Raw genomic sequence first — 23819 nt, 5'->3', positions numbered from 1 at the left:
TCATGATTTGAATCCTGGGTTGTGTGAAATCTCAGAAATGCACCCTAGACAAAGTGAACCTGTGAACTAAAGTGTAGGTCTGTTAGGTTATGTTGTGGTGATCCTCGGGTTGAGAGATGGGTGTTCATATTGGAGTGCAAAATGAAAATCAATGGAAGATGGACAAGAAAAGTTCAAAGCCATCAGGTGCTCTGTTTAGAAAAAAATAGAAAAGAGGAGAAGGAGAAACGAGCAAAAGATACAAGTAAGCAGATGTGTGATTGGATAATGGCAGCTCATGTATCCTGAAACAATCAGAATCAGAATACTTTATTAATCCCTAAGGAAATTATGTGGGTTACAGTCGATCCAAGAAGAAATGGTAAAACTAGCAACAGTAACAGACTAAACTCCAAACAATACAATATGCTACAGATTTTAGTATTAATTAGTCATTGTCAATTGTTGATTTGTCCTGTTCTCATTGGGGAGGGAGTGTTCGCCCAGGGCGCCAAACAGGCTAGGGTTCATAATGGGATTCATAGTCTTCATTGAGCTGGCATGTAATGCTTGAGGTAGAGCAATCTGAGTAGGAGTGGGAAAAAACTGAAAACCTAAGCAACTGGAATAGGGCAGATAAAAAAAAAGTGAGTTTTGTGAAAGGTAAAAGCGGGAGAAGGAAGAAGAGGGGGAGAGAAAATTTGGACAGACTGAAGTGTAAGACTAACAGGAGGGGAGAGGTATGAGAGGGGAGAGGTATGAAGTCTTTCTTGTCTTTCATGTTCACTTTCCTCAGTTTGGGGACCGTGATGACCACCCTTATCTGGTACATGTTGGACAGCAAGTAAGTACATAACTACCTTTGTGCTCAAAGAGCAAAAACTAAAGAGGCTCTTGAAGAAGTATTATAATAAACATAGTATCATTAAATTAATTAAAGTGTCAAAAGTAAAGCGCTTCTTCAGTGTTAGTAGTAAAACGATGGCAAAAGGTTGGCAACCTGTTTGATGGTTTCGTGCGTGTGTGCGTTCAGGTGTGCTCTGGGTACGCGAGTTCATGTGTGGAAACACACAGGGCGTCAGAGAGGTTATATGAGTTTATGTGTTTTTAACTGGGTTTTAATTTAAACAAACCATAGGGTTTTTAATTAAACTATTTTATGGCTTTTGCGTGCCTCAACATTCAGTTATGCAGACATATGTGTTCTTAAGAGCAATTCTTTGTTTTTGTATGGAGGGGTGGAAGCCGTTTTGCTTCACAGTGCGCATTAACAAAGCTGGAATGCTTTTTATTTACATCTAGTCAAAAGTGTTGGTAACAGTGTTTTAATCACACTAATTTTGTGATTCTGACAATGTCTCAGCATGCAGCGATGCAAGCATTTTATTTTAAAAACGGCACAAATGGGAATTTCTTCTGAATGGGCAATGTCAGCCTGTTCACAAGCGTTTCATTTAATCAAACCACTAGTTTTTAATCTAACTAGTTTTTACGCATCTACTGGGGTTTTTGTTCACGGGTTGATGCGATCATTTTATTTAAAAATCGGGATTTCGGAATGTTGAACTATGAGAGAGACAGAGCCAGCTAGTTTTTTAACACAGTAAATGGTCACAAATAACATTCAGCCCTTTAGAAAATAAACGCTATTGGGCTACTTCTAAAACACATTGAACACGATGTCACCTTTCCCCCCAAAGCAGCCAGTATCGCTCTTTCAAACTAATTGTGTTTTAATCACACTCATTTTGTGATTCTGATGTCACAGCATGCAGTGATGCAAGCATTTTATTTATTTAAAAATGGATCAAACGGGAATTTCTTCCGTAAGGGGTTTCATGGTTTCAGAATAGTTTTTAACACAACAGATGGTCGCAAATATATGGAAGCCCGTTTCCGCCACTAAAAAAAAAAAAAGCTAGTATCCATAACTCGAAATTTCGAGTTATTATCTCGAAATTTCGAGAAATATAACTCGAAATTTCGAGTTACTTTTCTCGAAATTTCGAGAAATATAACTCGAAATTTCGAGTTACTTTTCTCGAAATTTCGAGTTAGCTCTGCCAATCAAAAATATACGTGAATGAGGTCGCTTTCTTGTTACCCGGAAGCATATGGCGCAGGACCGCGCACTCAAAAACGGATCCCAACAAATTAAAGTATGTTTGCTGATAGTAACACCATGTGATTCAGCTAATAACACAGGGATTTCATCATTTGTGAAGCCAGGCTGAAAACACTCAGCAATCTGTGCATTCACGACTGGATGTAATACCGGTAGCTTAGCTGTAGCATTTGTAGCTGAGGGCTTCAGCTTCCGGGTAACATGGAAATGACGTCATTCACGTAGATTACTGATTGGCAGCGCTAACTCGAAATTTCAAGTTGCTTTTCTCAAAATTTTGAGTTAATATGTCGAAATTTCGAGATAATAACTCGAAATTTTGAGTTATGGATCCTTTTTTTTTTTTTTTTAGTGGCGGAAACGGGCTTCCATACAAATAACATTCAGCCCTTTAGAAAATAAACGCTGCAGTGATACTTCTAAAACCAGTCGCACAGACCCGCTCCGTCTTTTCAACAGCCGGTTAATTGTTTGAAATTGTTCAGGATTGCAAAAGCCCACCGCGGGTATCATTTAATTGTTGTGATTCCATAGGAAGACAAAAGATAGGTGTATCACTTAGTTGTTGAGAGTACCATGCGAACAAGGGCCCGACCTACACTGAAAAAAATAATCAGTGGGATAAACATAAAAAAATTATTGTAAGCGGTTGCACGAAATTAAGTTATATTTGGTTAACCTTAGTTTTTTATGTTATACCTGCAGACATTTTTCCGGTAACACGAACATGACTTTTTTATGTTGTTGTTATGTTTTTCATTCCGGTCAAATATTTATAGAAACCACTTGTTTATCAGACATGAACTTTTTGTGTTAATTGTATTGGACTACTATGTGTTATATTGACAAGATTATTTTATGGTAAGCTTATTTTATTTTATAACAAATTTCTAATATATAATATATAATCTAATATATAATTGAGTGTTCAATAAATAAAACTAAATTAAGGCTGATCTTACTGTATGTACTGTACACTTTCTCTCAATCAAAGAAATAAGCAAAACATTTTTGAACAATGACCTGTATTTTTGAAAATACTACACAGTTGTAACAATGGACTTTCAATTCAGGCTTCCAAAATATACATGAGTCATATTTGTACAATGCATCTCTTGAAAAACATTCCACAACATTCCTCAAAGTTATCTGCTGTAACCTGAATTCAACATTGTGGGGCCTTATGACATCGCGCTTATGTAAAAAATGGTTTTTTAAATGTAAGAGCCATAAGGTAATATGGCAACAGGGGTGTAATTATTAAAGTGACACAAAGAAGAGACTTAAAATAACATTATAACCCACAGGCACACAACCAAGAGACCTAAACTGATTAGTATTGGCTTGCTTCTATCACTAAACATCACAACCACTAATACTACACGATGCAATCTGTTTGTAGTGGTGCACCTTGGGAAAAAAATTGCAAACTGGTGAAATTGGTGCAAGGCACCATTTCCATTGAGAAAAATGGACATTCAAAGTTAGATATTTTTTTTTAAAAGAGCAATGGCTTGAAAAGTGAAAACTGCAGTAATAAAGGCCCCAAGTTGAAAAGTGCCAGAAAAATAAGTTTCACTATGTACTGCAACTTTACCAGTGCTGGCTTAAAAGAAAGGATGGTACATATTCAAAGAGGTAAACATGTTGTTCCCACATCATAACTGGAAAACTGTTCAATCATACAGTCTGGTCCTGAAAACCTGGGCCTTCTTTGAAAGGCTGTTCTGTTTGAGCTCCATAACCAGTTTCTATAATACCTCGAAGGTATACTTTTCCAGTGGGTAGGTGAGGTTCAAAGTGTACATTAGTCCAAACAGCATTGCAGCTGCTAGGGTATAGTTATCCAAATCCTGCCAGACTCTCTGGCCTTCAAGGACTATCCCGATGTCCTCAGGGCTGCCATTGGCATCTCTTGACTTTATGATGTAAATTCCCATGGTTGTTTCCTTATTAGATCGTTGGATAATGGCTTCATCTGTGGCCTAGAAAATGCAGAATTCCAAAATTTAATTAAACAGAACACTGGTCAAAGAACATTATACCAAATCTTATTTCAATCTGTGTCACTATTCCAAAAAATGTTAACATTAACACATTAGGTGAACAAAAATGGATTCATTACAGCATGTGATTTGAGTCCTCAGAATGCTTAAAAAGGTAATGCATGAAGTGAAATCTCCATGCAAAGAAGCAGAATACTGTCAGAGCATAGAGAGGTGTTCAACTATGAACTCCACACATAGTTCTAACACAGGTAAAAGAAAAAGCACCCAGGGTAAATTGTGAAAATCCCAGGTGATTTTCTTTTTTCTTTTTTTTTCTTTTTTTTTTTTTCGCCTGTCCCATTTGGTTCTTTAGCCATCAGAATTGTTGTCTGAAGACCAACAAGGATACCCAATGGATTTACTTTGCCAAATGGATCATTGTGGCATTGCTGTATTGGTCCATTTGGTCGATCTTTGTTTTTATTATTTATTATATTTTATTTTCAGATGTTACAGACGGGACAGACATGAGTGAGAGATAGGAAAGGGAGAAAGAAAGAGGAAGGAAAGGAAAAACAGAAGGGGAGAGGGACAGTGAGAAAGGGGGGGAGAAAAAAAATAAAAATCTCCTGGATCACCTGTTGAGAGAAGAATAGAAAACAAGCAAAAAAAGACAAAAAAAAAACAAAAAACAAAGCAACATACTAAACACAACACCATCGCATTAATCTAGCTAAGTGTAAACAGCAGTAAATACTAAATATTCAATGTTGTTGTGCAGCACGCAGGACAGATGTGCTTCGAGGTAGCAGCCAAGAAAGGTGTAATTTGGGTCTACGAGCAGTGAACACCCGTGTGCATACCTGTGTGGATCAGCGCGCTTGTATTCCAAAGGTTTCTCCAAGTAACGATCTGCTAGGGAGTGTGGGGGGCCACAGCCCCGTCCTCCAGGGTGTGAAGCAGGTATGGAGGAGATCAAAACTCCAGACATCCAGAGGCCCCCAGAACACAAGAAACCATGGAAGACCAACAGAGGGGCAGCCACGCCACTGTTCCAGTAAGAGCTGAGGAGAGTCCCAGATGAGGGTTCACTCAGCAGCCGTGGAGCAGAAGCCAGGGGGAGTTGCAGTGACGCGCCCGTGAGCTCCGCCGGCCGCCAGCTGTGCCTGAGTGACCGAGCCCCAGGCCGAGAGGCCGGGGGCACCCCACCCCCGAAGGGGCCCGAGCGAGCCCCAGGCTCCAGGCCCCGATAAGCGGCCGCCAAGGAGTGAGCCGGTGTGTACCTGGACGCCCACCCCCAGACACAAAGAACCACCAACGCACCGACACCTGAGGGAGTCCGCAACCGGCAGGGGAAGTGGTGGTAGGTGGAGATAGGCCTCCAAACCTTGGAGGGCCTGAGGTGTCCCCAGAGAGGTGGCGTCTGATACCCAACCTGACATATAGACACAGACATACAGGCACACACAGACACAAACATCCATTCCCACCCTCATACTCTCATATGCACTCACTCCACACTCAACCAACATGGAGACAGACATAAAGAGACGCTGTACACACAATCACACTCCCCAAGCGTACTCTACAAACCGGGTCTAGGTACCCTTGCCCCTGGAGGGGGGAACTGCACCCAGACCCAGGTGGTGTTACCCTTTTCCCTGCGGTGGGGAGAGGTAGACCACCCCGACTCCGTAGCAGCAGGGAGGCCCCACACTCCAGACCGCAGTCGGACGGCCAACTCCACCTAGCCCTCCCGCTCCAGCAGGCCGCAGAGAATGGGGGGTGGGAGAAGACTCCAAACCTCCCTCCACCCGCTCATTGTAGTGTTGATGCATGTGTGTTCTAAGGTGCAATTAAAACCCAGGGGGCATGGAGCTACCTGCCAAGGAGCAGCAGGTAAGCGCATAGTCCCTCCTGATAGCCCTCAATGTCTAAGTGTATTTAAAATTGAGAGGTGGGCAACGACGCCAGGGGTGAGGTGTACACCCTGATGGTAATTTGGACTCCATGATTGTGCCCACCCCCAAGATCCTATATGTATGTGTAATGAGAGTGTGAATAATGTGAATGTCTAAGTTGTGGGATAAAATTGAGGCAGAGGCAGCCAGAAGGGGACAGGGGGGGGGGGGGGGTAGCCTCCTCTGCACCCTGGTGACATACCCCTACTCCAAGGCCCTGCATGTGTGGGTGGTTGTGGTGGAGCGGGAAGAGAGAGGCAGCTGGAGATGGGGGGGGGGGGAAGGAAGGGAGGGGCAGGTAACCCCTCCCTGGGGCCAGCTCCCCCGCTGACCCCAGTAGGCACTCCCACACTCCGCGACCCGCCAGGGAAAGGGGGCCCAGGCCCATCCAGACCGGGGCCCAGTGCAGCAGCGCCTCCCGGCCCCACAGAGCCCGGGACAGTCCACCCAACCCCACCACAGAGAAAACTGCACCCACCCCACCATCCACTCATCTTCCAGACTACATAAGACAGTAAACGCCCAGGCTGAGATCTTCCTCCACCTCTCCTGTATCTCCCCCTCCTGCAGAGAGAGTGTAAACATGGCGCTGTAAACAATTCAACCAGCAGAAGTTGGAAGAAAGTTATAGGTTAAGATCACTGGAAATGTTCAGGCCAAGTTTCTGGTTGAATTATTTGCAGTGCCATGTGTCACCAAACCTGACAAGCGAGCTCTCACATGGCAGTTAAAGAGAAACAGTTGAGAATGCAGGACAAAGCGGAAAGAGAACTGCCTGGTATTGGACTGTTGGAATGCTGTTATTTAATGTGGGAAATCAAAATTTGGGTTAGCAAACCTGGGAAAAAGAAAACTGACTGCTTAAGTGGGAAAATTGTGAAGGAGTCTGAAACACTGCAAAAAGAAACATATACAAAATCACACACACAAACAGAAAATGTATTAACCTTACTAACACTTACAAATACAAGAGAGCTCATGAAGATTAGACAGCATCTTGAGCATGTGAGTCTGTTTATCATATTGTCCAAGTCGCTTAGTGTGATGAAAAGTGATGCAAAGACCAGTGGACTAATAGCAAAGTAGTTAGAAAATGATCCAATTATAGCAGAGAAATGTGTAGGAAAGGCAGCTTTGAGAACATGCCCTGGTGGATCTGCAGCTCCACTGCATAGACATTGATTAAACCTGATTAATAACACACACACACATGGAATGAAAATCAGCTTGCTATCTTTCATTAGTGTTAAAATAGTGTGAATTTAACACACTTAAAGCCTGAAGTTGAGGAATAACTCAGGGAAGTTCAATGACAATAGAGTGATTTTTGTGAAAAGGAAAAGGTGATTAAAGCTTAAAGTCGTTTTTAGAATAGTGAATTAGAAGTGCTGCTGCACAGATTCATCAAAACCGCAACTTCTTGAGATTTGACTCAGTATGCAAATTAGTTGAATGACTGGGGACGGGAAATGAAAAAGGAGAACTTGGGTTTCCTGTCTGACTGGATGAGTGAAGCTTGCACTGAAAGACACACTGTGACTGTGTGAGAAGAATGGCTTGGTAACATACAGGATAATTAAATAAAGTGGTCAGGTCTGTGACTAAGTGCAGTAGTCCAAATTTGGAAAGGAAATTTAGTATTTAGTGATGATAGATTGTTATAACGTCTTTAGAAAGGGCTTAATGAGAATATCAATGGTGTGCAAAACTGTGTGGCTTTTAACAAGATTATCTGTGTATTTAGCAGGTGAAATTATGTCAGTTGACCTCAGACTGTCAGGACGCTGAAGAACCTGAGGCCAACATATGGTTAAATTAGTAAGCAAAACTTTGCTGTGATTAAGATTTTTTGGGGTTGTTGTTTTAGTGATGGGTTGATTCTGTCGGTTGATTTAGGGATACTGGTCACCTGCGGTTGTTGTCTCATTCCTTGTGCCAGAGGGGTTGTTTTCTTATTTTAATAGAGGGAGTTTTATTAATCATGGACATGGTTAGAACTGGGCCCTTTAAAATTGTAATAGTGCACTTAAGAGAAATCCTGTCAGGTGATTATGTTTTGTGCTTTGATGAGCTAATAATCAGCTCTCTTTTTCTCATTTTTGTTCTAAGCAGGCCTGAAAGATTGAATTAACAGCGCTGTAAATATTTTTGGGAGAATAAATTTAAGGGGAGCTTTTCCAGATTACAATGGGCCGAGGAAAAGGCTACCTGTGGGGACCTGATCAGGTTGTAAGTCCCTGTCTAAAAGGATTGCAGCGAGTCAATCCAGTCCAAGAGCATAAAGAACTCTTTTCCTAAAAAACAAAAAAACCAAACAAAATAAAACAAATGAATGAGCTCATGTTGCTGAGGGTGGAGAATCTGATTATTTGCGCGGAGTCTCCACTATCAGCAATATCTGAGTGAATGTGTGTGAATGGACTGTGACTGGACTGATGCTGTGGACTAAAGGTTGGACTGACTGGACACTGAGATAAAGACTGGACCAAGGGTGGGATGAATAAATGTTGACAAACAATTCACCACGCTGGCAAGAGAAAGGGGATGCTTTGCTTCGCTTTGCTTTGTTTTGTTTTGTTTTGCCATGAGCAGGAGGAGCGGAAGACTTAATTCTGGGGCTGCTGATTTTGGGTTGCTGATGTTTGCTTTGAGAAAATTCTGTTTTATTGACTGGGTGTATAGATTATGGTAGTACATTATATAGTGGGGAAATACCAAATGTTAAAGGGGAGAAAATGTTGGATGTTACTCATGTTACTATTAACAAAAGCAGGCCACTGTAGCAGTAAATTAAATTTGATAGAGGAAAATAATTACAACCCAAGTAATATTTATGAGTCAAATAGGGGATCGCTAGACTTTTCATATAAAAATGCAGTTATAGAATAACAAAGACTTGTCCAAGTGACCATGGTTTTTTCCCTTTAAAAAAGTAAATTATTAAAAGAGCTGGTACTAGAGGGAGACGTGTTGTACCTTCATCCCAAACAATACTGCTCCAGATGGCTCAGTAACCCGAGTTCTGGAGGGGCTGAAAACTCTGTCTAAAACCATGCATGAACACTCGGGAATCGACAATCCGCTGGACAGCTGGATGACCTCCGTGTTTGGGAAATGGAAGGGGATTTTCGTGTCTGCAATGTTTTCTACTGCCGCTTTTTTTTTAGGGATACTGGTCACCTGCGGTTGTTGTCTCATTCCTTGTGCCAGAGGACTGCTGGAAAAGGTAATAACGAGGGCAGTGGACCCCGGAGCAGTAGTTCCGGTGGCCATGATGCCATTGATGGACCGAATGGGCCGAGGAGTGACACGACACAAAGTGCGGTGACATTTCTTTTTGAAAGGTCAAGAGAGGGAAGGATAATCCTGGGAATAAAGAAAATATTTTACTGCTGCAATATAGGCTTTAACATTGCATTACAATGTTTTTTAAAGCTACTGACATCAGACTAAAACTTTTATTAAAGGTGCAGCTATAATCATTGTATACACACATTGCAGATCGTGCTCATGAAAGAGTTGTTGCTCAGTCTATTCAAGGTCTTAAGCTTCGTTTGGAGCGATGACCCGACGATCTATTGTGTAAGTGACTTGGAGCAATAGAAGGTTAAACCGCATACATGCTTACAAACACAAATGATTTAAACTTAGGCCAGGCGGAGGGCCTGGAATTCATTTAGCTTCTAACTGCATTTGAGCTGCCTAGAAGAGTCAAGAAATTGTAAGTCCCAAGGAATCATAAGGGAGGTGAAACAAATTGCCATGTATGGAAGAATGTGACAGAAAGAGGAACGTCTCTGTCTGTTTCTATGCTGATATGGTGATGGTGTATATCTTACTCTGGGTGTGTTTAATAAAATTAAAAGTGTTGCTAACACACATAAAGAACATTGAGAGTAAGTAAATTAAGATTAAGTAAAGATTAAGTAAAGTTAATATAAAGGATAGAGCCCAGAACATGATATTTTGAACCAACTTTGAATAATTAAGGGAACAATAGATGAACACAGTAGGTTATTAAGGTGTAGCAGAGAGAGGCGTTTTGTTTTCTATCCTTTACAGGAGAAGATTTCAGGACCACAGCAACCACAGGGGTGGCGAGAATCCTGGAAGCCCCAGACCGAACGGAACCAACCAGAGAAAGGGGGACTCAAAAGAAGCACAGAGCAGAGAGAATCGCCCAGTTTCAGACAATTTGTTGTGTAGATTGAATAGTTTGTAGGATTTCTATGTTATGTAAATTGCCCAAACACAGTGTTCAGTCCGGATATGCGCTACCTGTTAAAGGGGGCGAAGAAACCAGGACTAAGTTTTAAAGATGAAACGGGTTAACTCTATAGAGGATGTTTTCCAAAAGATTGACAAAATAATCTAGGACCTTTTACCAGAAAAAGCTAATTGTATCTTTTTGGAGTTTACAGTGAGCACTGAGGGAAGTCAGAAGTGGGTTTAAATTGGGATTCTGGGTAAAAAGGGGGTGTAGGAAGTAGATTTAGGATATTTCACATTTCACAGGTGCTGTCTTAGAGCTTGATTTATTTGTTGTGGATAGAAGTAATTATGACAAAATAATAAGGAAACATTGAAAACATACAACCCTTTGAGGGGACAGACAGGGTTGGGCAATTCAAAGGTTTCGTTTTGTTTAGCATAATCTCTTTTGTTATATTTTAGCTTTTTAACATGCAAGTAAACTTAATGGGATAAATTAGAAATTATGTCGTGTTTCTTAGGAAACACGAAAAGGGGGAGAACTGTCATGTAATTAATATATCCTTAGTGCTTATTTTCTTATTATATTGTTTTATGTACTTTAATAATGAAGGTTTGTAAAGCAAGGCCACTTTTGACTCATAAACTAAGTGCTCAGCCAGACTGAAAAACAGGAAGTTAGTGTAGAGCTATACAAGTATATTAATAAATACAGGAAGCCAGACAGAAAAGAGGAACTTGTACCATATAAGGAGTGTTTGTATCAAAACTGTGTGACGTGTAAAGTACCAAAATAACACCTATATGTGAGACGTTTTTAAATTCTAATGTTAGAGTTTCTGCAACTGGCTTTTGGGGCTGTGCAGGGCTCTTTCTTCCGGAAGATGATTGAATAAAAAGAATTATAAATATTTTGGACACTATGAGTCGGGTTTTCTCTGTTCTATCATGGGGATCAAAGAATCGTGTTTTAATACATACGAAACAAAAAATGAAAAAATGAAGAAACGCACAACAATGTTGAATTTCAAACAGCACTTTGACATCATGCTCAACCGACCATAGTAAAAAAAAAAATGCTGTTGTAATATGTAATCTTAGCTATTGTGCAGATCTAACTGCAGTATCTGCATTTTTCAACTGTCTGATCTGTCAACAAAATATTTTCTTTTGCAGTTGTGAGGAACCTTTCCAACCACCTCCTCAAAAGAAACATGCCCCAAAGCTGTCAGAAATTTTCAAACCCTGCAAGTGAGAAAAAGCATGATTTGTCACACTGTTTCCCTGAGAAACCTCTTTGTTTATGCCATCATCAAAAATGAAGTCATGTCAGCTGTACAGGTATGATCTGCTGACTGTGTTTGGACGTGTGTGTGTGTGTCACAGGGAAATCATTGACAAAGTACATCGGCGTTACAATCAAACCTGGAAGAAGAACGAGAAAAATTACTTAAAATTCAGGTAAGTACTAATGCTTAATATTTCTTCTATGAAGAATACGAATTGGATGTAAAAAGATTACCATACAGCAAACAGGAGCCTAGTCTTGCATATGAGATATAATGCTATGATATCCAGTATATCAACCGGAGGGGAAATGATAATGATGGGCTGGTTTATACATACATATATACATATACATACATACATATATACATATACATATATATACACCTTTTATATGAACTGAATCAACTACAGACAAGAAAGAAAGAGTAAAGACGCACAAGGAGTTTAGGACAGAGGAACTGTAAGAAAACTGATGGCACAACAAAGAGCAGAGAGATATTTGCCATATGGACAAATGATGTTATAAGTATATAATGGAGAGGTTTTGAGCTGGAAAAAACATTATCAGGAGTTGCATTTGTCTTTATTGCTTACAGCTTTTGGAGTCAACACTCGCAGTGGTGGTAGTCACTAATCTAAACCCTAGAAAATAAAATGAGAAAATTCTAGTAACATATGGGGTTAACTTTTTTATGCTATTATTTTTACTGGATCTAACTGTTTTGTTTGCTCCTTTTTTCATCTTCCCTTGTTTAACTGTGGATCTTAACTATCTTAATAAGATGGTGTTGGATAGTTAAGATCAAACAACAGGTGAGCAAATAACCTTTTGTTTGCTCACCCTTCTCTGTAGGTGTCCTTCCATGTTATCTCTCTGTCGAGTGTTATCTTTCCATTGAACATGATAAACAGAAAAAAATATTGTTCCTTGCCATGACATTCAGAAACAGATTACTGACCTTTCCTTTTGTTGGCAATAACTACTAACATAAGTTAAACATGCAGCAACATCAGAAGTGTATGAACCTACTCATCTGGTAAAAAGTCAGTCAGTGTTAACTGAGTGTTTGTTGTTTTACAGAACTAATCTGAGAGTTGCATGCAATGGCTTTGACAACGCCATTGTGACACAGAACAATACTCCTATAGGATCGAATATTGTTTACAGTGGGGAAAAGAGGACTCTTCAGGTGAACAAGGACTTATTCGACTTGTTTTTGAAGGTAGGTTCATTTTCATTCATGGAAACTGTTTGTGCTGCTTCTTTGATATCTTCATTGGTTCTCTTATGTTTTATTTGACTGACACAGTGATTATTTCGCAACTTTTCTATTTTTTTGTATCTTCAACTGAACTCTCTTTTGCTTTTGAAATGAGCTTTTGGAGATAATTTTGTTTGTGCTGTTCTAACCTGAAAAAGTGTGAACAGTATTTTTTTTTTTTTTTTTTATCTCAATTGATTTTCTTGGGTTCTGCATGTGTATATGGTGTATATAGTATTTATAACTAAATACATAGCACAGAATCTGCATTATTAAGGGTTTTTAATGACATCCTACTGGTATTTGATTCTGGTAACCACAATGTTCTGGTCTTGCTTGATTTAACTGCTGCCTTTGACACAGTAGACCACAATATTCTAATTTCTCGATTAAATGATGTAGTGGGTATTGGTGGCACTGCACTTAATTGGTTTCAGTCTTATTTGGCAAATAGAACTTTCTCTGTCAGCCTTCTCGGTTCAAATAGGTTAAAATATACAGATTTTTACACAAACAGCAGTTTGTTTGTTGTATAGCAGCCGTTATAGCAAGGATTATGCACTCAAACTAGGAGGAATAAGAAAACAGAATTGAAGTGACTGCAATCTGCAATTTACTGAAATCTAAATGGTCTGTATTTGTATAGCGCTTTTCTAGCCCCTAAGGACCCCAAAGCGCTTTACACAACCTGTCATTCACCCATTCACACACACATTCACACACTGGTGATGGCAAGCTACATTGTAGCCACAGCCACCCTGGGGCGCACTGACAGAGGCGAGGCTGCCGAACACTGGCGCCACCGGGCCCTCTGACCACCACCAGTAGGCAACGGGTGAAGTGTCTTGCCCAAGGACACAACGACGAGACTGTCCAAGCCGGGGCTCGAACCGGCAACCTTCTGATTACAAGGCGAACTCCCAACTCTTGAGCCACGACCGTCCCTAGCATTGAATTTTTTTTCAACCTCAAAATCAAAATGGTTATGAAACTGAAAAGCAACATGTTACAGCCTCAATGACAACATACATTTTTATGATGAACCATTTTCTGTATCAATTTATAGCTGCACAGAAAGAAACTCAAATATAATTCATCATTTGTGATTATATAATTATACACGTTTTGTAGTCTGGTCTGCCTCAAGCCTCAAACTTGACCGGTCTGCAGAGCCATACAAGAGAGAAACTGTCTGAAAATCTGTACCGTTAACATGTTTAAGCAAAATTGTTATTAAAAGCCTGGAGCATTTTGCATCTCTGCTAAAAAGGCCAAACAGCTTAAATATGATCTTATTTGGAGATGCTTAATATCAGAGCATATCCCAATTGATACACTGTCCATTAGAGGAGCTATTGCATTTATAAGACGCTGTATTTATATAGTCTGTTTCAGCTCTATTTACTTTTGTGTGTAATTTTTTTTTCCATCCATCCATCCATCCGCTTCCGCTTGTCCTTTTCAGGGTCGCGGGGGGCACTGGAGCCTATCCCAGCAGTCATTGGGCGAGAGGCAGGGTACACCCTGGACAGGTCGCCAGTCTGTCGCAGGGCTAACACATAGGGACAGACAACCATTCACACTCACATTCACTCGCACATTCACACCTAGTGGCAATTTGGATTATCCAATTAACCTATCCCCACAAGCTGCATGTCTTTGGACGGTGGGAGGAAGCCGGAGTACCCGGAGAGAACCCACGCAAACACGGGGAGAACATGCAAACTCCACACAGAAAGACCCCGGCCTGATGGTGGAATTGAACTCAGGACCTTCTTGCTGTGCGGCAACAGTGCTAACCACCGTGCCACCGTGCTGCCCATTTTTTTTTCCAAAAGAGAAAAAAACCCACACAATAAACAAAGTTATTTGTCATTTTTTTAAATAATTTCTAATAATTATGACTATTTATATACACTTTTGTGATCATTGTTCTTTTGGATATAATATTCCCATGGTTGTAATCTATAAAAACGACAGACCTATCATTAGCAATAGCAAGCATAAAAAGCATCAGACTATAAAACTAGAATAAAATGTCTTTTTAAAATCCTTTTTCCTTCAACATGTGAAATCAGCAACAATGTAAATGTGTTTTCATAATGCCTTGTCTTTCGCTGTCTATTCCAGGAGAATCCTTTCTCAAATAAACAATGGGACACTTGTTCGGTTGTTGGGAATGGTGGGATCCTGTTTGACAGTGGCTGTGGAAAAATGATTGATTCTGCTGACTTTGTTATCAGGTGAGAAAAGTGTCCAATGTAGACCAAATCCAGAGTGGAAATTCCACTTAACCATTTCTGTGTCTACTTTTTTGTTTGTTCAGGTGCAACTTACCTCCTTTGGAAAATGGATATGAGAAAGATGTTGGCAGCAAAACTAGCCTTGCGACAGCAAATCCAAGCATCATTTTCCAAAAGTGAGCAAAAGAAATAATTCCTTGTCACTAGGGAAGGGAACTGATAAGAATTTAACGATTCTGATTCTATTATCAGAATCACCTTCCAATTTGATTTCTTATCAACTCTCTTATTGAGGCTCGTTGGGTCCTCATTGTTTTCACATTGAGTCACCGCTAAGCAGCATGTCAAAGACATTACATTCTGCAACTTAATTGCATGCTGTTGTTAAAATTTTTGTATATATTTGAGGTATTTCCCAATAAAAACAAAAATAATTAAATAAAAAATAATTAAATGTCCAAATCTACACTGTAGGCCACACCGCTATTTTTTTCTCCTCTGGCACATGAACTTAAAACAGCTGATGACAAGTACAACAAATGTGACTGATAGGCAAACACTGGGAACTAGTTCTTTTAGAGAACCAGCTCTCGATTCCTATCCCTACTTGTCACCTCACATTATGTATGCGTTGTTGCTCAAAGTCAGCTGTTTCTTTTGCACAGGTATGGTGCGCTGACTGGACGTCGCCTTCCATTTGTGGAGAGTCTGCACAAGTACGGCAACTCTCTGCTGCTCCTTCCTGCCTTCTCCTTTGGCAGGAATACTGCTATGTGTCAGCGGGCTGCATATACAATAGAGGACTTTGAAAGCCCTATTCGACCTGTTTTCTCCAACGCTCAGTACCTCCACAGTCTGGATCAATTCTGGAGCTCTGAAGGCCTGAAAGAAAGGTGGCTCAGCACTGGATTCATTATGGTTAGCATGGCCCTGGAATTGTGTGAAAATGTACATCTGTATGGATTCTGGCCCTTTAGTAACCACCCATATGACCTCTATACCCTGACTAACCACTACTATGATGATGTACCGGTTAAAACGTTTTTTCACGCAATGCCGGCTGAGTTTGAACACTTGTTGCAGCTGCACACTGAAGGGGTACTCAGGCTTCACCTGGGAGACTGTAAATCAGATAAAAAATAGTTCCCAGGGATAGACAACAGCACAGAAGCAAAGTACAGCGTCAAATGCCTTCTCTATAGCCTCAGGATGAATCCAGTAACTTTTTTGCCTTTATAAGGCCATTGCTCTGTACATTTTAGTGCTTTATTACAAATATCTCTCACCCTGTATTCTGAAATACCTCAATTACATTCTCTTGATTTTTAGAAAACAAAACTCTAAGGACTATTTTGACAATATCTTAAAAAATGTAACCATGAAAAGTACTTTGGTACCAGCAGAAGATAAATGTATAGTGCCTGATAAAAGTGCAAAAATCATATCACACAACTACCACATTTGTCTGATTTTAAGTGAGATTCATGCTTCTGTGTTAAATCTGCACCACAGGTAATGTACAGCATAACTTCAAACCTCCCTGAAACCCAATGCCATAATTCAGTAACTGAGCCTGCACCTCCATTGAAATTAAATTAAACACTGAGTGGATGAAGTCTACAATGACTGTGATTGGCTAGATCAGTACTGTCATTTCCTAGGCATTTCCAGCTACTTCTTTTACTGCTGCCATTTTCTAAATTGACTGCAAGGGAATGGATGAACTTGAATAGAGAACTTTGCTGGCCGCTTTCATAAGCTACACCATAGTCTCTGTATAGTACAAATTACACATTATTTCTACATATGATGCAGGCAAAGGTAATGGTTTGTGTCAATTTATCTTTTTATCGGTCCTTTGCAAAACAATTTTTAAAATCCCAGCGCCGCTGAATTTGTGACCACTACTGCTCGCTCCCGTTTCTGTCACTTTTGCCCAGTCCCACAGTATTTCTGCCCAACGCCACTCTAAGTTTATTCAAATTCAGCAAAAATCTCAAAGTTTTGGCATTGATTTGTCTGTTGCAATGTTGATCCTAGACCAACATTTTTCTCTTGATCCAGGAACAACACAGGAATGTGGATATCAGATACGTGTGTTGGCAGGGCACTGCGGGTTAGGTGTATTCTGGTCATACTGGAACTGTTCATGGCTGTTGTTGTTTCATAAACAGTATGAAAGGAGAGGGAAAATTAAGTGAACGTGAATAAGTACTTATCAAAAGATTTCGGAATTGTGGATATGTTGACATTCACTTGTGGGTAGTTATTTCAGAATCCAAGGTATTTAGAGCGATCAACCATTTAAATGTTATGATGTAGTCAATACCAAGTATTCAATTTGTCTAAACACATGTCTTGAGGTGAGAGAATTCACATATTTTAATGTGAATGTTCAGATCAAAAGAAAAGCCATCATGCCATCACATCATAAAATTTCAGGGTATTCAGATTAATAAACAAAATGTTATATAGAACCAACTAACATTTTGTTTATTAATTTGAATACCCTGAAATTTTATGATTTCGTTGAATATAAAATGGCACAGATAATGTATAAAGCACAAAATAACTTTCTTTGGCGCAGTACTCAGAAGCTGTTTAAAGTCAGAGAGAGTCAATATGACATAAGGGGAACAGGTTTCTTTAAAAAACAAAACAAAAAAAAAACTGAAAAGATCAATAATAATAATACTCAAACTCTTGGTTGTTTTGCTTTGATGTAGTTACATATATAAGGTGGAAAGGTTTTTTTTTGTTTTTGTTTTTGTTTTTTTGTTTGTTTGTTTGTTTGTTTTTAGCTTTGCTTTGTTTATTCTTTGCTTCGAGCCCTACGTACAGGAGCTGCATGCTAAAAGCAGATGATCCAGTGTGGCAACCCCTAAAGCAAGCAGCCAAGGGAAGATGTTGGCAAATCTATATATGTTGTTTATTAATGTTACAAACCCCCCCAACACTGTGAACTACTTTTAAATTACTCTAATTGTAAATCATCAATCATAGTGACTGTGTCTGATACAAACTGTACTATGTACTTTTATAACACAAACAAAATGCTGACAATTGTGGAGTCAGCATATGTCCCAGCAGTGACCATCAACAGCCTTTTGATTGCTATCACTCAGAAAATGGACTTTATTAAACTGTGATAAATATGACATTGTCTCTAACAATCACTGACTACTATCTCCTTACAGTAGGTGTGGATATTTGTCTTGACATACTGGCAGTGCACTCTAAAAACTATTGTTTAAGCTCAACAAAAAAAAATTAACGCAACAGTTTCCATTACTCTTTTTGAGTTACGATAACTTATGTTGAAATTAGATTGAACCAACAAACTATATTGAGTTAGGGGAATTAACTTTTCCTCCATAATCAAAGGTGATTTTAATTACCATTTATGTAATATTTGGTATCTTAAAAACATATTTTTAAGTTGTTTACTCGTAAAAATTTTCTTCCTCCAATTACTTTTTCCACATTATTTAAAATGATTTTTAAGTGTTATTTAATTAATTACAGCAATTACAAAAACTATTTTTTAAAGTTCATTATTTAAAATATTAAGTTGTTGATTTTCATCATTATTATCATCATTTTAGCTTTCTCTTATTTTTTTATTGTAATAGCTTTTAAGAAAGGAATTCATTCAACATTTGTTTTTATCAAAAAACTTTATTTTTTAACTGTAGGCATTTCAACACTTTGTATTTAAAAAGTGAAAATAAACCAGAAATTTAGATTTATACCATCTCAGCCAACACCACAGAAACAAATGTGTTCAATTGGTAAAAAAAAAAAATCTACTTAGAAAACATTTTGTTACAGTAATACTTCCATGCAACTGTTCAGTAAATGTTAACTTTCAATGCCTACCAAACTTTACAAGATCTTGCATCTTTCTATTACACAATGCAGCAAACACCTTTAAGATCAATGTTACACATACAGGATTCAAAACAGTTAACAATTTTTGAAAAAGAGTCAACATCTTTAACATAATGATGGTTCCATCAAGGTCAAGGAACAGCTTCTGAACAACTTCAAAAGTATATTTCAGATCCTTGCATTAGCTCAGATTGAGAGCATATATTATGCCCATGAGCAAAACACAGCACCTTGGGAAATTCTGGCCCTCCATGATTTTTGTTTCCTCCACCACAATGGTTGCAGTCTTATGGTTAGATCCAGGGGTGTACCGGTCACTGATGATGGCAGTTTTCATCACCCGCCTTTCAAGGTTGGCCTTAAGTTCTTCGGCGTTAACTTAAGGCCAACCTTAAGTTAAGGAATTAATAGGTTAGTGAATTACAGATTAGACTTTTATACTTACTGAAACTTAATGAATTCAGATGATCAATGGAACACACACACACACACACACACACACACACACACACACACACACACACACACACACACACAATGCTGAATTACTTATACCGAACTCCATGAAAAGGATCTCTTCCTTCTCTCCAAGGAAAGTGATAAGGCAGCAGATGGCTACTTCTCTGCGTGTTTCAATTGTATTGTGCTATTTAAGAAAAAATAAAGTATGAGTATAAAATACATGGCTGACTGCCAACAAAGTGCATTTCAAAGCTACCCAAAGTCTAAATAGTTGTCCTACCTCAAGAAGCATGTCCTTGATCTGCCTGATTCTCACTCCCTTAGCTCCTCCCCTTGATAAAATGACATCCATCAGTTTTGGGGTGCAATGGTCAAGTGTAGCTATTCAAGGCTTACAGTGGTTATTCTCTTGAACTCCTCCTTTATCTGTAGACCACAGAAAGAGAAGAATTAAACCTTGCAGACTATTAGCTATACTGCATTAATGAATGCTCTAATACATTATTTAAAGAGGATAGATGTGATCTAAGGCTACCCCAGATGGAAAAAAGAAGCCTCTAGGTTATCCCTCTGACAAAACTATTCACAGTTTAAAGGCTTCTAATTTTGGTAAAAAGAAAAACAAAATCAGCCTATGATCGAAATTAGATTGCACTGTGTAGCAAAACTTTAACCATGCTTTTCCCAGCCACAGTTGCACTCTCTAGCTGAAGACTTTTGTCAAATGAAACTTTCTAAGTCTTATCCTCTGCTGTGCTAAAGTTTAGAATGGCTAGCATTAGCTACATGTGGTAGTGCAAAGTATTTCCTTATCTGTATGAGCATCACATCATACACAAATCCACTACAGGTGACTAGCACAAATGTTTTGCTTTGGTAGAACTGTTATTTGTAAATGAAATGTTACTTACCTTGATGTGTCTTTTACAAAAGCTTGCACCATGCAACGCAACATGTGTGAATTTGCCCGGGCTAGTTAAGTCAGTAGGGGAGGGAATTTGAAATCAGAAGTTACAGTGGAAAAAAATAAGTTATGTATTAAATTTCTTTAAGTAATTACAACTTGAATTTTATTTTGAACCCACTAACATTGGGATTTAATTTCAAATTACATATAAAATTAATTCAATGTAATTACCAACATTATTAATTCAACACAACCCAAAAAAATAAAGTTTGCAACTTAGAAGGTCTATCTTAATCAATAAATTAGAATTTTTATGTTGCAGCCATGGATTTAATCAAGTGGTGGTAAAAGGCCTGATGAATTACTTTTTAGAGTCAGTATGTTTGTCGATCTGACTATCTTATTGTAGTCAAACCATCATTCCAGTAATCAAGATTAGTGAGAACCCTCATTTCCTCATTCATACTTATCACTCCATGTGGACTGTAAAGCAGCTGTCACACTGTCTGCCAGCTTCCCTGCACTGGAAACACTTACTGTAAGTTACTGTTGTAATCACAATAAACAAAACAAAAACACAACATCCATGTAAAGTTTGATGATTACTGATCACTTATTTGTTGTGTTTTAACTGTTCACACTAATGGAAAGATGTCTCTGATGGTTGGGGTTTGGAGATGATGTGAATATTTGAGTGAAGTTAAGGTTGAAATGATTTTAAAACGGAATTAAATTAAATTCAAACATACTTTTTAAATGCAGCCTGCACAGAGCGTGGTCGTGTTCTGAACATTTCATGTTGAAATTAGTTCACAGATTGAGATTCAGTTTTAAATTATGTCAAACAACATTTTAAGTTTCTGAAATTCTGATTCTGAACCTCAACATATTTTCCACTGAAAACCTAAATCAGTCTCAGTGGCTCTACTCAGAACGTGTGATACCTGCAGGTATCACAGGTATGACAATGGACCATCAAATGATGTATGGGCCGACTTGCACTGCAAGATGTATCCAGAACGGATAAGGATCATGGATCCAGATTTAGATCGTTACATCCCATCAGTCCGTTAAAATTTTACAGAATAATTACTGAAAAAAATAAACGTTTCAAACTGCATTGTATCTGTTTCCCCATATTTTTATCTTGATTTTCTGTCACCTTCATTTTGTACAGTTTGTCATGTTACAGCTGAATAATTCGATTTGAAAATCAAATGTATCACAAATCTTTATGCTGTCTATGATGATGATGTATATGATGAGGTAATTAAAATTAATTCTTCCCTCATCAGGGTCCACACATATTCATATTCTTGGTCAACTAGATTAAAATGGAGGCTTTGCTCCATGATGAATCCTGGTATTGGAGCTCCATTGACCACTCATATAAGGCACAAGGTAAACTCAGCATTAATTGTCAATATTGATTCAACTTTAGCTAACACATAGAATACAAACCTTTTAAAAAAGACTTACTGCTATGTACTCTGTGCAATAAAAGAGAATAACCTTGCATGTGGGACTTGTACATGTTTTCTGCACCCACTAAAATTGCAGTTAATTCTTATCCATTATCATGCTTTGCCTCTCTCTTGTATGAACTTGACATGCATGCAGAAGTTCATGCATGTCAGGTTGGTGGTTTGACCCTTGGCTCCTCCAGTCTGCATGTCAAGTATCCTTGGGCAAGATACTAACCCCAAGTTGCTCTCCGATGCATCCACTGGAGTATGAATGTGTGTGAATGAAGTTAGAAAAGCACTCAGTATAGAAAAAGTGCTTGAGAGAATGGGTGTGATTGGGTGAATGTGGCTATATAAGAATCAGTCCATTTACCATATTTAAAGGCAAGAAGTCGCTTGTAACCATAGCCAGAAATGATTAAGCTAATATGTATTTATATGTAAAAGTTTTAATGATGTCTCTTTAAAAGCTTTCCCATGATTTCATAAAATATCTACCTCTACTGGTACTGCAGATTACTGAAAGCATCAAATGGGCATGACTCTGACTAACCACTACTATGATGACAGACAAGTTAATAAGTATTTCCATAAAATGCCAGCTGAATTTGACCAGATGTTGCAGATGCACAATCAAGGCGTGCTCAGGCTTCACTTGGGTGATTGTAAAACAGGTGACAACTAGTTCTTGGGGACAGACGAGAGAACAGAAGCAATACCATTTCTGTGGCCTTGGGAGGAACAAATTCAAATGTCCAAATGTTTCCACCTGAGACTTCGCACAGTGCGGACAGACAAGTACTGTTTTCCTGGAAGGGGCAGTGGCCTGGATTTAATTATTTATGTTGGTGAGGAAATATTTTTGGTAATATAATGTAAAAATTACAAAACTTGGTCATTCTTGGTGTGTTAAATAAAAAAAAAATTGAATGTTTTTGAATGTGAGTGTGTGTATATGTTTTTTAATGAAAAGCACAATATGGGAGGGAAAATTACATTCAGGCTAATAAATATCACGCAAAGCATGTAAGAAGGCTGTGGTGGGATTCTCTTGTCTAAACTGACAGAAAAAGTATTATGATTTGATGATTTAGAGTCGTGAAGCCATTAACAGACTGAAAACCTGCTGAGATTTGAGATTAGAATGTGATTTAATGTAATTTCCTAAACGGTCTGTCATTGAACTGTGGATGGAAGTCAGAGTACCTGGGCGAGAACCCACAGGGGCAGAGCAAGAACATGCAAACTTCAGATGAAAAGGCCCCAATTACCAGTGAACTCAAAAACAGAACCTTCTTGTTGTGAGGTGACTGTTTGCTGCAACAATGTGCCACTACATTTTAACCTCATACAACTAATCTGTTATTTGCAGTCAACGTGGTGGCACGATGGTTAGCACTGTTGCCTCACAGCAAGAAGGTTGCAGAGGCTTTCTGTGTTAGCCCTGTGTCACATTGGCGACCTGTCCAGGGTTTGCCCCGGCTCATATGTAGCTGTGATAAGCTCCTGGCCTCTGCTGCTCTGATAAGGATAAGTGGAAGATAATGGATGGATGAACTTTAAAAAAAATAGCTCTACTGGGAGAACCAGCACAGATTATCAGATATGAAGGAATTTCTGATGTATTGGCACAAACACTTTCCTCCTATTAATGTCAGAAAGCCTTCCGAGAAGACAGAGTAAAGGTAAATTGTTTATGTCTTAGCCATGGGTACATCATAAAGAACAGTCAGAGGATAACTTGCACATTTAACTATATCTTGTAATGAAACATTCCATGGAGGAGACAACCTCATGGAGGCTTTTCCTTCTGCATGATTACCTTGACATTCAGAAGAGAAGAATCTTTAAATTGCCCATCACCAAATCAAGCCGGACAAACAAATAGCAGTTAAAATCCATTGCAAAATATTTAGATTTCCCTCAGAGGTTACACCTCAGCATATATCACGTCCTGCTTTTTACATCCTGAAACAGCATTTTTAAAACCACTGGGGTGGAGGTCTTTTATCTTAAGGAGCCCCAGACTCCCC

The 23819-nt window shown here is 38.9% G+C and overlaps 1 protein-coding gene across 1 annotated transcript; it reads left to right on the top strand.

Annotated features, from left to right (window-relative positions):
- The first annotated feature begins 741 nt into the window (after window positions 1-741).
- On the top strand, window positions 742-18204 carry LOC146711791 (alpha-2,8-sialyltransferase 8F-like). The gene is made up of 7 exons (XM_085454791.1): window positions 742-823; window positions 11442-11516; window positions 11652-11726; window positions 12637-12778; window positions 14948-15060; window positions 15144-15236; window positions 15726-18204. Exons 1-7 carry the CDS (start codon window positions 759-761, stop codon window positions 16201-16203), a joined length of 1041 nt encoding a protein of 346 aa, XP_085310917.1. The 5' UTR covers window positions 742-758; the 3' UTR covers window positions 16204-18204.
- The last annotated feature ends 5615 nt before the right edge of the window (window positions 18205-23819 follow it).

Source organism: Copadichromis virginalis, linkage group LG4 (genome assembly GCF_057382275.1).
Source record: "Copadichromis virginalis isolate Kocher_CV1m ecotype Utaka linkage group LG4, C_Virginalis_male_GT1.1, whole genome shotgun sequence".
In the NCBI taxonomy this organism is placed as follows: Eukaryota; Metazoa; Chordata; class Actinopteri; order Cichliformes; family Cichlidae; genus Copadichromis; species Copadichromis virginalis.
This window is presented reverse-complemented; position numbering and strand designations above follow the sequence as displayed.